This window comes from Guillardia theta (genome assembly GCF_000315625.1).
Source record: "Guillardia theta CCMP2712 unplaced genomic scaffold GUITHscaffold_47, whole genome shotgun sequence".
In the NCBI taxonomy this organism is placed as follows: domain Eukaryota; class Cryptophyceae; order Pyrenomonadales; family Geminigeraceae; genus Guillardia; species Guillardia theta.
In genome coordinates this window covers 83966-99245 of record NW_005434627.1, presented here as the reverse complement: position 1 = coordinate 99245, position 15280 = coordinate 83966, and the positions used below count along the sequence as shown (strand labels likewise).

The window sequence follows — 15280 nt, the reverse complement described above, 5'->3', positions numbered from 1 at the left end:
CCCCTCCCCTGCCCAGGAGCTCTGATCGAACTCCTTCAGATGAAGCAGCTTCACATCGACGACCTCGCAGGACCACTCGACCCTCTTCTCCCTAGCCTCATGACCTTCACCACCTCCGAGGACCTCACCAACCGCATCAGCAACCTCTACCAGGTGAGCCGGTCGCCCTGCCAAGTCTGCGAGTTTGACGTGCGCGCCAGAGGCTTGACTTGGATGAAAATGGTTCGCTCAGTTTCAAGGAGTTCCAACAGGGTCTAGCTCGCCTCAAGCTGAAGAAGAACATCCGACTGTCCCTCGAGGACTTCGAGGCTCTCACCTTTGACAGGTCCCTCCTCGATGACGACGGCGAGCTGACGCCCAAGGCCTTCGAGGCCATGATACGCTTCCAGCTCGACGAGTACGCGCGTAGGAAGGTGGGTGAGGCGCTGGGAGGTGCCGTGAGCTGTGTGTGCTTGATGTGTTTTCCCGATGTCTCTGTGTGCTCACCAGGTCCTTGCAGATGATCTCTCAGATCTCTCTGGTGGAGGACGACTGGCTGCGGCAGCTCCTCCTCGCCGCTCACACCAACATCGCGTCGCTGGATCAGATCAGGTCGCAGATCATGCCGCAGGTGTTCTCGAACTCCAGGAAGTCGGAGTCGCGCAAGCAGATCCTCACTCGGCTCTTTCGCTCCTCCGTCTACTTCGCGTTCCGCGAGTGGAAGCGACTCGCAGCTGACGGCGGAGCGCGGTCGGTCTCCTCCGGCAACGTAGATGACGCAAAGGCGCTGTGGTCAGAGCTCAAGGGGCAGCAGCAGCGGCTGGACGACATGGACAGCAAGCTTGACCGCATCCTGTCCCTCTTCCACGACGGAGAAGCGCACAAGAACGGCAAGAAGAAGGCTTCAGTTGGCTGTACCGTGTCCCGAGGTGGGAAAGTCACGTGCATGGGCACAGACTGCGAAACGATTTTCGTGCGTTCCTCGTCGAGAACCCGAGGAGCTCATAGCCCTTTGAAGGACATGGAGCAGTCGGACGCCGATGATTGCTCGTCTCCTCCTCAGCGCCCTTACGCCGCCAAGCTGGAGCTCTACAGAAGCCTCAGCTACAACACGTTAGACCACAACCGCAGCATCCCTCAGTCCCCCGTTCCTGGTCGGCCCGTCAGAAGCCTGGTCGTGAAGCTGCCGTGGACCAGCGTGTTATCGAGCCTTGCCACGAGGAGGCAGCAGGTGCAACTAGACGCGCCGCGCATGGAGGGACGAGTGGTCCTTGCGGACGAGGAGCACGTCTATCTCGTTCTGACTGGAGGAAGTGCCTCGATCCTGGGGAGCGGTCGGCACTCACGGAACAGCTCGCCCTCTCTAGAGGCGTCCGAGCAGCGCTCCTCCTCCTCCTTCCCGAAGCAAATCAGGTGAGTCAGAAGGTGGAGGCAGTGGTGCGAGACGAATGACTTGCTTTGCCACTCGAAGGCCTGGGAGGCATGTCCAGCAGGGAGCCGTTGACGCGTCGATCGTGGAAGTGGAAGGAGGCGAGCTGGAGGTGAAGACCAAGGCAGGAGAGATCTTCAAGTTGCACGAGGACGCGCTCATAGCGCTGTTGTGCATCACGAAGAACAAGTCGCCGCCCGGTCCCTTCACAGGCACTAACGGTGATGCATAAACGGTTCACGAATTTCGCCTTGTTTCCGGGCCATGACTGGTAGGATAACTTTGACTTAGTCAATATTTGTTTTAATAAATCAGGAATCGATCTACTAGGCTAGTACGGTACACAAGCTGAGCCTTGTGCAGTGTGACTGCGGTCCCCGCCGGCATGGCGTCCGCCGACTTGCCTGACCGTACGCTCACCACCGTGGCACTGACACACACGGTTTACTCCCGCATGCCCGGCCAGTCCACGGACTTGACTCTGACGGCGAGTCTGGTCACTTGCCGGGGGCCGGGTGCCACGGATCACTGGACCGGCCCGGCTGACTGGCTGCTTCACCGCCGGGCCGCGCAGGTCATGGAATTCAAATGAGTCACTGGCAACCGTGACGCCCGTCCGGACGGTCATTTTCTGTTCTGCCAGGCTCGTGGTGTCAAGAGATTTTTGACTTTTTTTTTTCGAATTTGGAGTCCCCCAGTGTGCCCCTACAAAAAATGGGGGCGGGAAAGCGCAGTAAAGTCCAAGGGAAGTAGAGGCAGAGGAGGAGAGGAAGAGGAAGGAAACGAATGTGGGGAGTCCGTTAGCAGTAGAGGACGAGGAATCCCTGGTTCGGTCAAGACACGGTGAGCTCGGTTGGACAGGGGGAGCAGATTTTGCGTGAAGACATAGAAGGTACCGCGGTGAGCATGCAAGGTTCCTCGACTCAGTAGTACTTGCAAGAGCAGCTTAGACATCCTCACATGTGTAAGACTGTCAGGCAGTCATGATGAAAGTTGCGATACAGATTCACCCGTGAGAAAGTTCACGGTTGCAGCGACCATTCCGCTCTGTCCTGTTTTACCTCCACGTGATTGCTTTCCTCCCTTATCGCAGGTTCTCGACCATGAAGACCGCACGATCGGCGAGCTTGTGCGACCTCCGAGAGCTCTTGGATGTCAATGGCGATGGTCAACTCTCCTTTGAGGAGCTGTCAGGTCAGGACGAGTTGCAGTCTCCTGCGGGCATCCTCTGATTGATCTTGTCCCTCAGACGCTATGTGCGACGGCAGAGTCTCTCTGCCTCTTGACAAGAGGTGCATCATGAAGGGAACGCTGGAGAAGAAGATCCTCAGGTCTGTCGCGTGCTCTTTATGCTCCCCCAACTACCTCTCACGACGTGCCGTCAACAGCATCATGGTCTCGTGGAACCCCAGGAACGTCGTGATGACGAGCGAGTTTCTGCTCTTCGCGTACATCGACTCCAACACGGCAGTGGACATCATACCTCTCAACGAGATCATGTGCCTCATCGGCTCTCACGGAGAAGACAAGGCTGCTTCATCCTCCGCTGCAGACGACTTCCTAACCTTTGTCATAGTCACCTCCCCCGATGGTTACAACGCAGGGAAGAAGTATGTGCTACGAGCGCAGTCGGACGAGGAGTACAGCAAGTGGCTGGAGCTGATGGAGCAGGCGATCGCGGACTCCAAGAGGAGGAAGGAGCAGGAGCTGCTCGAGATCAAGTCGGGCGGAAGCAGGCTTGCCAAGTTCAGGACCCGGGCGTTCGACTTTTACCACTCCAGAAAGATGCAGCTGGTGATCGCCGCTATCATCCTCGCTTCCTTCGCCACCGCCCTGTTCGAGGCGCAGGTCCTCCCGGAGGATGGGACTGAAGGATCGCGCATCTTCGAGGACATCACTCTCTCCTTCACAGCGATCTTCTCTATCGAGCTGCTCTTCAACCTTTTCGTCCACTCCGAGGACCGGTTCCTCCCCTTCTGCAGTGACCCGTGGAACCTCCTCGACGTCTGCGTCGTCGTTGTCCTCCTCTCCTCTCTCATCATCACCAACAGGCTCTTGTCCCTCCTGCGGCTGATCCGCGTGCTCCGTGTTGGCCGCCTGTTCCGGTACTTCAAGGCCCTCAGCAGGATCGTCAAGGCCCTGAGCTCTGCCACCCTCCCCGTCATCAACTGTTTTCTCATCCTCCTCCTCCTCGCCTGCGTGTACGCCACTGTTGCTACCTACCTCTTCCGCGACCTCCAGCCTCAGTTCTTCGGCACGTTCCTCAACTCTCTCTTCACCATGTTCCAGGTCATCACCGGCGACAGCTGGGCAAGTGCCGTCACCCGCTCTCTCTTCGAGCCCGACCCCAACGGGAGGATCAATTACGGCATCGCCTTCTTCTTCGTCAGCTTCGTCCTACTCGGGACCATCGTCATGGTCAACGTCGTCGTCGCCGTCCTCCTTGACGAGTTCATCTCGTTCGTGACCAAGGAGAAGGAGGAGATCGCAAGGGTGGAGGCGGAGGAGCGGGAGGAGAAGTCGCAGGCTTCCCGCATCACGGGGGTCCTCGACTCCCTGACGCAGACTCTAGCTCACTTCACTGGGACTGCCGACCTGACGCACAAGATCGACCAGTGCTACGAGCGGCTCGACATCGACAAGTCCGGGGGCCTTAGCTTCAAGGAGTTCCAGAGCGCGATCAAGACTCTGCCGCTGAAGCGCGCGATCCAGCTGACTGAGGATGACTTTGACATCATAACGGAGAACGGGAGGTTCCTCAACGAGGAGAGGGAGTTCGGCCGCGAGCAGTTCCAGCTGATGATGAAGGGCGAGCTCAACAGGTTCGCGCAGAGGGCTCTAGAGAATGCCCTGCTGGAGTCGGACAGCAAGGACATCCAGTCCATCGTGCTCGTCCTGAAGCTGCTCGACATGAAGATCGACAGCATGTCGGGGAACTTGCAGAAGATGTTGGACAAGGACAAGAGGCAAGAGGATCGCGATGAAGATGGCGAGATGGCGGCAGAGGTGGCGGCAGAGAGCAAGAACGTCAAGTTTCAGCACGCCGAGCCGAAGTTCGACACTGCAAGGGGCTCGAGTCCTAATGTGACGTGAGTCGGTTGACATGTAAGGAGGTTGATGGTGGTGCAGATGGCGATCAAGTCGATGCACAAGAACATCAAGAAACTTGAGGTGACGATGATGTGTTGTTGTAGAACTAGACAGAAGAAGAAGATGTATAGACTAGACTGGATGATGTTGATGTTGATCTGTCTCGGAAGGAAGTCGCTCGTCATCTTGCTAGATGATATAGCTGTTATATGATGATACATCTTACATGGCGATTTAGCTGATGTCTTACATGGCGATTTAGCCGATGTCTTACATGACGATTTAGCTGATGTCTTACATGACGATTTAGCTGATGTCTTACATGATGATGGCTATGATCTGACTGGTTTCTTTCCAACAGAAAGATTTTCAGTCCGTGAACGAGAAGCTTGAGATACTTTTGAATCAGAAGAACAGAAAGAAAGAGTCCGATCGCGCTCGTGCCGCCGTTAGCTCAACTATCTTCCCCGCTACCCTCGAGGTTGTTAACTTCTGCCGTCATGTCATTCCAGTCATCTTTTCTCTGTCAGCGAAGAAGCTCTGCGGCGGAGTTGCGAGGCCGAGACGAGTTTGTTGATCGCATGTACCTGCTACTGCTGCTGCTGCTGCTGCTGCTGCTGCTGCTGCTCTCGATCGTGCTCGTGCTCGTGCTCGTGCTCGTGCTCGTGCTCGTGCTCGTGCACCTGTGCCTGCTGCAGCTCTCCTTCCCTTGCCCTCTTCTGAACCAAGTCCTCCATCTCCTCCACCATCCCCTGCTGGATCCTAGAGCGCCTGAATCGTTGGATCGCAGGAAAAGCACATGGAAGGTGATGCGGTCGAAGCAAGCTGAAGTCTACAGGAACCAGCCCAGCGCTCAGGAAGTCTCCTTCTCCCCCCCTCCCCCGAGCAGAGTCCCCATGAGGCGCCCAGCAGCAGAAGACAAGAGGCACAACGGGAGCAGCGTCGAGGTGAACCTTGACTGTGTCATCTCGTACTCACCCTACACGCTCAGGACAAGCCGGCAGGGCAGCAACGAACTCCAGTCCTCTTCTCTGCAACGTCCTCTCCTCCCCTCCACCACCTCCCCTCATCTCTCTCCTCCTCGGTCCCCTCTTCCCCTTGCCCCCCTCTTCCACTGCTCTTCCTCCCCCCCCCTCCCCCCTGCCTCTCTTTCCCCGCTCCACTTCTTCTGTTCGTCTTCCACTGCTCCACCTCCACTGCTGCCTGCTCTGCTTCACCTTTGCTCCTCTTCATGTCCTTCTACCCTCTTGCTTCTGCGCCACTCGTCCTCGTCCTCGTCCTCGTCCTCGTCCTCGTCCTCTTCCTCTTCCTCGTCCTCGTCCTCACATCTTTCCTTGCAGGTCAGGAGCGCATGATAGAGAATACTTCGAGTCGCCTGCCAACAGCGGCAGCGTCTTCGCCAGGTCGACCGAGGAGCCGAGGAGGGTCAAGAGAGGATGAAATCGAGAAGCAGCCGTCCTTTCGCTTCCATCTCATCCTCTCTTCTCTTCTCCTCCCCACTCCTCTCCACTCCTCCACTCCTCCACTCCTCCACTCCTCCTCTCCTCCTCACACATTCGTAGCTGCTCATTGTCTAAAGAAACTCCTTCTTCCTCCTTACCCCTGTACTAGCCTTCGCCTTTCCCTCCCCCCCCCCTTCTCCTCCCTACTGTCCTCGCTTCCCCTCTTGCATTCGCGCGTACCTACTAGATAATTTCGAAACCCCTCCTGCCGGTAGCCTTCGTGTGTGCGAGGGAGCAGCGAGAGAGGAGCAGCGAGAGAAGAGAGAAGGGGAGAGGAGAGGAGAGCAGGGGAGAGAAGGGGGGAGAGAGAGGAGGGAGGAGAGAAGGGGAAAGAAGAGGATGGGAGAGGGAGAGGAGGAAGAAGAGTGCGAGCGAGGGTGTTAGGTAGAGGAGTGGTGATTGAGGGGTGGAGTGAGGAGGGGAAGCACGAGGAGGAGTGAGGAGGGGAGGGAGGAGAGGAGGGAGGAGAGGAGGGAAGGGCCAGCACGCGGGTAAGGGGGATCATGACGTCCAAGGGGTCATGGGTAGAGCTGCTGTCGGACATCGTCGGGACCAAGAGGTTCGGCGAAGCCGCCATCCTGTCTATGGACGGGCTGACGTATGGTAGCACACATGGCTTCAGGGTGAGGAAGAAGGAGTTCCTCCTCCTCAACCGCTCCTTCCTGGACCCCGCCAGCATGTTCGAACACGGGCTGCCAGTCAACGGCAGGAAGTACGTCGGGATATCCGCCAACCCCAAGACCCTGCATGCCAAGTCAGGACCTTCGGGAGTGATCTGCGTTCGGGCAAGAAACTGTGTCCTAGTGGCGACTTACTACCCTCCTACCAGCGCACCGCAGGCGCTGATAACGCTAGAGGAGATCTCGACCGAGGTGAATATTGGCATGTACAAGACAGACTCCATCGATGCGAACTTGCTGCACAGTATCAAGTCGAGGACCAAAGATGGAGACGACGACGATTGATGATGTTATTGTTGTCGCAGGGTTGTTGGTGCTGTGATTGAAGATTGGCCCGTTGACAGCTGTTGGTTTCTTGAAATATTGTTGAAGAGTTTACTCGTTCGTGGAGAGTTGTTTGAATGGCGATGTTAGTTGATACATGTAGAGTTGGGGCTCGTTTGCACTTGTAAATGGGAACAGGACGTAATCGTGCCTAGAAAAGACGGTTGACTGCAGTTTGCGACATCAGAAGTGCAGATAGAGAGATGTCAGATTGTGATATCAGCTTCGAAGATAATAGATCAGATGTGAAGGTAAAATATCACACGTAAAGGTGATTTATCAGATGTGAAGTTGGCACACCGCACATGAAGTCATTATACAATTGTTCATTGACCAACATCACGTCAACTCAGGTCTTCGGCCCCATTCCACTTCTTCACACTTCGAGAGAAAAATCTCCACAGAGAGTTCAGGGCCCGCGTCTGCAACAAGGAGTGAGCGCCAGGGGGCGGAAAGAAAACACACAAGCACTGACAGGAGAGGATGGTATGCTCGTACTGCGCCTTCCACAAGAATCTGAACAGCTTCCTTGTCAGCACATGCTTGCTCCTGTTACATCCTTGAACTTCACCTTCCCTAGTAAGTTCTTTCGGGATCGAGTCAAGACTTCTTGTGTACGGCCTATCAATGGTGACATTGTCCCTGTGAACCAGAAGAGTCGATCATGATCATTGCAAACATGAGGCAACAGGATGACAAGGCAGAAAGCATGAGGTAGTTGTCATACAAGACATCAGGGTACAGAACAATCACGTCAAGTGTAGAAGTAGATGACAATGGAATATGAATGAGAGATATGAAAGACAAGATAATAGATGATAACTGATACATGATAACTGATACATGATAACTGATACATGATAACTGATACATGATAACTGATACATGATCAAGTCACTGATAGATGCCAAAGTTGCAAGACAGATACCACAATTCAGCAGATTCATCGACAATCAAGGTTCTCACCTCTCCACTTGTGCTCCATTTTTTCCGACATCCACTGTCAATGCACGGAAACGTTCCTGTTGAACTTGTCAGTTTGATCTTTCAACCACAACGCTCTCGTCTTCTTCCTCCTCCTCCTACCCGTTCAGTAGGCTCTGAGATTGAATGCTTTAGGCCTGCCGGCTACACTTCCCAGTCACACGACACAGCCAGGAGCACATCAGGAGCACAACGCACCTCAGCTTGCTCTGTGGTGACGGAGGACGAGACTGCGTCCCCTCCCCACATGCTGCTCGTCGCCGAGTTCCTCCCGCTCCTTCCCCGAGCTAGGAGCCTCGTGGGAGAAGGCGGTGGGTTGACCCTGGGGAGGGTCTTCAAGTCTGCATGCGAGCGTAAGGAGAGGGGACGTAGGGCAGGAGGAAACAGCACCTTCAATGTTGGCCGATCTTTTCCCCTGCCTTTTCTTCCTCATGATACCTGCGAAGCCCGGGAACGACTTGCGCCTGCTGTTTTCAAACAGCTGCCTGCAGCAAGCGCGTTAGAGGAGCGACGGAGCAGCGCAGGACCCCGACCTCAAGTCCTCTTCGTTTGCCTGCTCGTCCTTCTGGATCAGCCTAACCGGGCTGGCCGACGAGATGGTCGACGCCGGGCTCGTCGAGAGCAGGTTCGTGTCCGAGTACCGCTCGTTCCACTCGAGGAACTCGGCGAATGACATCTTCTTCTTCCCCGGGTTGATCTCTATCATCCTATCCCACATCCGCTCCGCTGCATGCTTACCCATGTCCACAGGACTCTGAAGGTAGGGGTTGACCTCCCCGACTGCACACCTCTCCTCGGAGTCCTCGCTCAGGGTGGCCGAGGAGACTGATGGCGAATGGGGGAAGACCGTTCTTGCTCGCGCCACCATGAGGTTCTGTAGCTGCTCGAAGCACAACCCGAAGCTCTTGTGTTCGTCGAACTCCCTGAACTCCTGCCAGAGGTCGGCGATCTCGCTGCTGGAGAACCTGTGCTTGGAGTTGTTGTACATCGGCATAAAATTCGGGTCGTCCGGATGTTGTCGAGCATCATTCATCTGCTCTTGGTCTACCTGGTTCGCTGAGTTGACCATCCCCAGCAACAAAGAGTACTGCACCGGCGAAGTTGGAAGGGGATCTGAGTCAGAGGCACCAACGGGAAGGATCAAAGGGATAAGAGTAGGAAGGAGGAAGCTGCTGCTCTTGTAGTTGTGATCTCGATGTTCTCCTCCCCTCGCTCTCTTGCTCGTTTTTTCTCCTCCGCTCCTCTTGCCCTCCCTGCTGCCTTGACGGCAAGAGGGTAAAAAAGTAGATTGTAGAATTTTGTGGGGGTGGTGGATATCACGGGGTAGTATAATTGAATCGGTGGTGTATTGAGTACCCATTATTTTCATAGGTGAAAGACAGGTATGTTATGACACTTGCGGAAAAACCTTGGGAAATGAACGGGTAGGGTACCAAAAAGGCAACACAACAAGGGGTGGGTAGTCGAAAGATTTGGTAGTCAGGAGGGATCAATCCTGAGATCGGACGAATTAACGGACCTTATCTTAGCAGCCATGAAAAAGAGGCCTTTCGAATACGAAAAGAATATTTTTCGAAGTATGCTCTTCGCCAACGAAGAGGTCCCGTTAGTTTTTTTCTTCCTGGGGGGGTATGTTTAAGGGGATATTGGAGGGTAGTCTTGAGGAAGATTTCCTTTTCAAGAGGATGTTTTTACAAAGTCTCAAGGGGTAGGGTATTTATGTACGGGGTGACCAAAGATACTATATTCGGATATGGGTGGGGTACTTTTAAGTCAGTGTATATTTAGAGTACGTGATCAGTCATCAATAAAAACAATGTATAATGTACAGTAAAGTTTCTATGTGAGCCTGCCTCAGACAAAGGTTACAAGGAGTCCGCCCCAAGCCCGCCCCGGAGTACCGGTATGAGTCCCATGCGGCGGTTGGAGTATCTATGGAGGGGATGGTGTGGGGGGAGGGAGAGGGGAGCAGGACGCGAAGGTGATGGTGGTGCCGATCATGAGAGGAGGAGGAAGAGAACGAGGAGGAGGAGCGTGTATGAAAGTAGAACAGAGGGGAAGATGAACACAAGGGGCAAGGAGACTGGTGGAGAACGAGGGCGACAGTGCGAATTTGTCATCAAGGTGGACAATGAAGATGAGGCGATGCAAAGACAGGAACTTGAAGTATGCACGATCATCAGGAGTTGAAGAAATTTGAAGAGAGGGTGGAAGATATTATAGGAGACAAGGATTGAGGCGGGGAAGGGAGTAGACATGATGAGCAGCGTGGACGGAATTTATGGAATGGGTGTTGGAGCAGGAGCTGACATGCACTACAGGAAACACAGCATGTCATGATGGCGCGGCGATGCTGGAGGGGTGGTGATCAGGCTACATGTTGCAGACGGGCGGATCAGGTCGATGAAAGATGACGAGCGTAGAATCGTTCCCCCCGTCCTTGCACCTGAGCCGTTGGTGCCCGGCCATGGTACTTACCTCATCCTAACCTTGCTCGTCCTCTGACTGGCTGCTCTACAGTGCAAGAGGAAGGTCATCTTAGTGCAGCAACGACACAAAAAGAGTGTAAGCAAGGAGGGGGAGGGGGGAGGCGGGAGGGGGAACGGTGGGGAGGGTCGGGTAAGGAGAAGGGGAGGTGCGTGCGAGGGAGATTATGCTGAGAGATGAAGGGCGAAGGGAGAGAGGAGAAGGCAGAAGAATGGGAGGAGAGGGTGCAAGGGGATGGTGGGGGGAGGAGGGGGAGAGGAGACAGGAGGGCGGCAGGGATGTTGATCCGTGAAAGCAGGAGAGCTCAGGCAAGGCAGCAGATCACATCAAGGTAGTTGTGCGTGTTCGGCCGTTCTTGGAGGTGAGTCAGTAGTTCGAGGACGACGTGATGGCTGATGGAGGAGACAGCATGAGGACCCGTCGCAGAGTTCGGTCGCTGTGCCCCAGCCCGACCGAGGAGCGTTGCCCTCAACGTTGAAGGTGCAGCGAGACAGGTCGATTGTCTTCGGCAAGTTCGACGCAGTCCTGGGGCCGGAGAGCAAGCAGGCAAGCAGCTGCTCTGAGAGGTCTTGTGCGGGTGATGGAGGTGGAGCAGGAGGACGTGTATCAGCAGGTGCGAGAGTGTGTGGAGGCTGCGATCAGTGGAACCAATGTCTCCATCTTCGCGTACGGACAGGTTAGATGGACGGGCGGTGATGCTTGCTGGGCAAATCCTGCTCTCCGACCTCTCTCACCTTCCTCTGTTTCTCTTCCCTGCTCCTCTCCTGTCATTGGTTTTCTGTCTTCTCGTTCCTCTTTCTCCTCTCTCCTCCTCTCTCCTCCTCTCTCCTCCCCTTTCCACATTCTTCCCTCTCCTCTACTTGGACATTCTCCACCTGATCTTCTACCTCCTGTCTTCCGTTCCCAACCCTCATCGCAACTTTCCCATCGCTCACCTCAGTTGCGCTCCGTTTTCCCTGCACACTTTGACTATGTTGATTAGACCAACGCTGGAAAAACTTACACCATGATGGGTCCTCCCAGCTACTCTTACTCGTCAAGAGCTATTCACCAGAAGACTGTTGAAGAGGATTTTGCGGAGAAGAATTTACCGCTGCGAGGAGTTATTCCTCGGTTCCTGACAGAGCTCTTGGCGTCGACGAGAAGAGACGACATGGTAATGTTATTTGTTGGGGTGTCTTGTTGGTGGATTCGAGAAAGATGAAGATGTAACTATGTTATGTGGAGCTGTTGTTTGTAGTAATGTGAAAGGGTACTGGATGGACGGCATTGCTCTTGAAGCGAATGACTGTCTTGCGTTCGGAATGATTGAATGTTGACAATGATTGCAGGACGTCAAGATCGAAGCGAGTTTCTTACAGGTCGATAGATTGAAACTCGGCGTGTGTAACGACGATGGTGGTGGTGGTGGTGGTGGTGGTGGTGGTGGTGATGATGATGATGATGATGACGATGACGATGACGATGACGATGACGATGACGATGACGATGACGATGACGATGACGACGGTGTTGTTAGTGATCATGCCATCAAGGTTTACAACGAGAGGGTGCTCGATCTCCTCGCGGAGACAGGAGGAAAGCAGCAACAGCAGAAGGCCCTGGAGCTGAGATCGGGAGATCGCGGAGTGGGGGAGATTCAAGTTGTGGGCAACGTGAAGAAGTCTATCAGCAGTCTGTCGGATGTGTTCGGTGAGAGGAGGCGACAAGGAAGGTGAACTTGTGCTGACGGATCGCTGGCAGACATCCTACAGCAGGGAGTCAAGCAGAGGAAGGTGAGGGATTGATGCCCGTCTCCTACTCCTACTCCTACTCCTGCTCCTCCTCCGCCTGCCTGCCTGCCTGCCTGCCTGCCATGCTCCTGCTCTTTTGCGCGTTGAAGCATCGTCGTTCAGGTTTGTGAAACAAGCCACAACGAGCAATCGTCGCGCAGTCACACCATCCTCCAAGTACCTGCGAGTTGCTCCCTCCCCTCCCGCTCACCCCTGCGCTAGTTGATGCTCACCGTCACATCAAGAGGAGGAGGAGACTTAGAACAGACGTCGTCCTCCCTTTCCTCCCGCACAAGCAAGATCTCCCTCGTCGACCTGGCAGGATCGGAGCGATGGAGTCAGAGCGCAGACAGGAAGGAGGCAGTGACCAAGACACATAGAGAGGAGATGAGCAACATCAACCGATCTTTGACGACTCTGGTACCTCCCTGCCCCTGCCCCTGCTGCCCCTGCCCCTGCCCCTGCCTCTGCTGCTGCCGCTGCCTCTGCTCCTGCCCCTGCCTCTGCTCCTGCTCCTGCTCCTGCCTCTGCTGCTGCCCCTGCCTCTGCCCCTGCTCCTGCCTCTGCCCCTCTCTCATCACCTTCCGCAGGGTCGCGTTGTCAAACTTCTCTCGGAGGGGAAGCACGTTGGACTTCCTTTCAGGGAGAGCAAGTTGACGAGATTGCTGCAGGCAGGGAGACTTTGAACCCTTTGTCCCTCCTCGTTCCCTTGCTGCCTTGCCCCTTCCTGCTTACCCATTCCAACCCTTCCCTGCTCCCGCTCCTCCTGGTCGTACGGCTCCTGCTCCTGCTCCTGCTCCTGCTCCTGCTCCTGCTCCTGTCCCCCCTACACCATCACCTCTTCCCCCCTGGCTGTCCAGCACGCTTCCTCCTCCTCCTCCTCCCTCATTTTGCCTAGGACTCAATCGGCGCGAACTGCCTCACGACAATCATCGCTGTCCTCGCGCCTTCTCCTTCCTCTGTCGGTTGTGACCAACTCTTTCCTCTTATCCTCCCTCCTTCAACCCTTCTCCTTTCCTCCTCTTTCCTTTTCCTTTCTCTATCCCTCCGTCATTCCTTCCTACCTTGTTCATTCTCTTCTCTTCAATTCCTCGTCCCCGCTTTTCCTGATTTCTCCTCCTCCTCTCCTCCTCTGATGCCTCACAGACGAGAATATCTCGACGCTCAACTTCGCCCTTCGAGCAAGAAAGGTCGCACTAAATGTCATAGCATCCTCCTCTTCCTCTTCCTCTTCCTCGTCCTCCTTCTCTTCCTCGTCCTCCTTCTCCTCCTTCTCCTCCTCCTTCTCCTCCTCCTCCTTCTCCTCCTCCTCCTCCTCTACAACCACCACCACCACCACCACTTCTACCTCCTCCTGTTTTTCTTTCTCTTTTCCTCCACTTCGTTCTCCTCTCCCTCCTTCCTTTTCTTTTCCTCCTCCTCCTTCACCACCACCACCTTCACCACCACCATCTCGTCCTCGTCCTCCTCTTTCACTATGATTAGTTCGAGTCCCCTCTTGTCTTCTGACGTGATCATCTTCAGGTCCGCGTGCAACAGAATATCGAGGACGCCACCGAACAAGATGCAAGAGACAGGTGAGGACGAGGACGAGGAGGCAGAGGCAGGAGCAGCAGGAGCAGGAGCAGGAGCAGGAGCAGCAGGAGCAAGAGCAACAGGAGTAGGAGGACCAGGACCAGGACCATGAGCAGCAGGAGCAGGAGCAGGACTCTTGGAGAGGAACAGGATGAGTAGGCGTAACAGTAGGACGAGGACAAGGGAAGGGTAGAGGAGGGTGAGGATGAGTTGGAGACGATTCGAGCGATATCATCGGGAGAGGCATTGAGAGGAAGAGAGTCTGGGGGGAGGAGCAAGGAGCATGATGGTGGCGGCAGGGAGTTTCAGTACGTGAAGGAGATCCGGAGACTTCGAAATCTCCTCCTCCGCATGCAGAACGAGCCGACGAGGGTGAGGAGAAGCGGCGACAAGGCAGACAACATGGAGGAGGAGCTGAGAGCGATGCAGATGCTGGCAGAGAAACAAAAGGTCTCCCTCCTCCCTCCTCCCTCCTTCCTTTCCCTTCCTCCTCCTCCTTCCATTATCTCTCCCCCCCCTTCTCGCCTTCCCTCTTCTCCTTCACTACTCTGTCCTTCGCCCTTCCCTCTCTCCCTCCGTCCCTCCTCCTCCTCCTCCGCCTTCATGCAATCTCTCTGGCTGACTTGAATGTGTTCAGGTGGAGATCGGCAGGTTGCGGTCAGCCTTGAAGCTGGCGAGCAAGAGAGGAGCGACGGAGCAGGAGACGCACGAGCTGAAGATTCTGCTGATGAGGGAGAGAGGGGCCAATGAGAAACTGAAGCAGGGTAGGAGCTGCTCCTGGTCCTGCCCCTTCTCGTTCTATCTTCCCTCCCTGTTTCCAACAACTTCCTCCTCCTCCATCATTCAATGTTTCTCCTTTCCCTCCTCTCTAACCCTTCCCCCCTCGTGCCTCCCTGCTGCCCTGACCCTTTCCTCACAGGAATTAGGGACTTCCTGCAAAAGCAGGAGGAGCAGGAGGGAGGGGATCATACCTCAGACAAGACCTTCCAGCCTCCTCCTCCCCCCATCCCCTCTGAGGAGCAGCCGAGTCCCGACAAGGACAGCAGTAGTCTCACTTCATCGGCCTCTCCTCCTCCTCCTCCTTCCCCCCCCCCTCCCTTCTCACGCCCTGCCCCTGCTCCGGCACCAGCCAGGCATCCTGTACCCGCCCCAGATCTTCACGAAGCTCCTCCTCCTCCTCCCCCCGAGCCGTGTCTCCTCCTGCTCCTCCTGCTCCTCCTGCTTCTCGTCCCTCTGCTAGAAACGCCACGGTGCTGTCTCACCGTCTCTCTCCTTCCTGACGTCTCTCCCTCCCAGTCTTCTTCTGCTACTTTTGCCCCGACGCGCAAACAGACGTATCGAACTCCGTACAGCGAGCCCCAGGTGTGAGGAAGGGAGAGGAAGGGAGGGGAGGAGAGGGGAGGAGAGGGTTGGAGGGGAAGGGAGGGGAGGGTTGGAGGGGAAGGGAGGGGAGGGGAG

At 55.4% G+C, this 15280-nt stretch overlaps 4 protein-coding genes across 4 annotated transcripts in view; 3 read left to right on the top strand and 1 right to left on the bottom strand.

Moving 5' to 3' along the window:
* The window catches only part of GUITHDRAFT_110665 (hypothetical protein), a gene marked incomplete at both ends in the record, with an annotated part of 6955 nt that extends 1880 nt beyond the window's left edge, over positions 1-5075 (top strand). The window contains 10 exons of the mRNA XM_005830172.1: positions 40-153; positions 201-437; positions 500-1392; positions 1451-1576; positions 1772-1850; positions 2386-2420; positions 2502-2602; positions 2658-4492; positions 4538-4579; positions 4860-5075. Of these exons, the coding sequence (XP_005830229.1) occupies positions 40-153; positions 201-437; positions 500-1392; positions 1451-1576; positions 1772-1850; positions 2386-2420; positions 2502-2602; positions 2658-4492; positions 4538-4579; positions 4860-5075 (3678 nt within the window). The remainder of the gene's footprint in view (positions 1-39; positions 154-200; positions 438-499; positions 1393-1450; positions 1577-1771; positions 1851-2385; positions 2421-2501; positions 2603-2657; positions 4493-4537; positions 4580-4859) is intronic.
* A 1428-nt stretch (positions 5076-6503) lies between these two features.
* GUITHDRAFT_110664 (hypothetical protein) lies at positions 6504-6965 on the top strand (the record flags this gene model as incomplete). The annotated part of the gene is made up of 1 exon (XM_005830171.1): positions 6504-6965. The coding sequence occupies one exon, from the start codon at positions 6504-6506 to the stop codon at positions 6963-6965; it is 462 nt and encodes a 153-aa protein (XP_005830228.1).
* Positions 6966-7343: 378 nt separating this feature from the next.
* GUITHDRAFT_110663 (hypothetical protein) lies at positions 7344-9057 on the bottom strand (the record flags this gene model as incomplete). The annotated part of the gene is made up of 7 exons (XM_005830170.1): positions 7344-7426; positions 7480-7646; positions 7971-8026; positions 8091-8132; positions 8187-8329; positions 8379-8473; positions 8522-9057. 7 exons carry the CDS (start codon positions 9055-9057, stop codon positions 7344-7346), a joined length of 1122 nt encoding a protein of 373 aa, XP_005830227.1.
* A 1398-nt stretch (positions 9058-10455) lies between these two features.
* Positions 10456-12933, top strand: GUITHDRAFT_140568 (hypothetical protein; the record flags this gene model as incomplete). The annotated part of the gene is made up of 12 exons (XM_005830169.1): positions 10456-10458; positions 10509-10553; positions 10774-10836; positions 10884-10955; positions 11071-11151; positions 11458-11631; positions 11807-11836; positions 12011-12167; positions 12219-12250; positions 12371-12424; positions 12470-12667; positions 12838-12933. 12 exons carry the CDS (start codon positions 10456-10458, stop codon positions 12931-12933), a joined length of 1005 nt encoding a protein of 334 aa, XP_005830226.1.
* Between the last annotated feature and the right edge of the window lie 2347 nt (positions 12934-15280).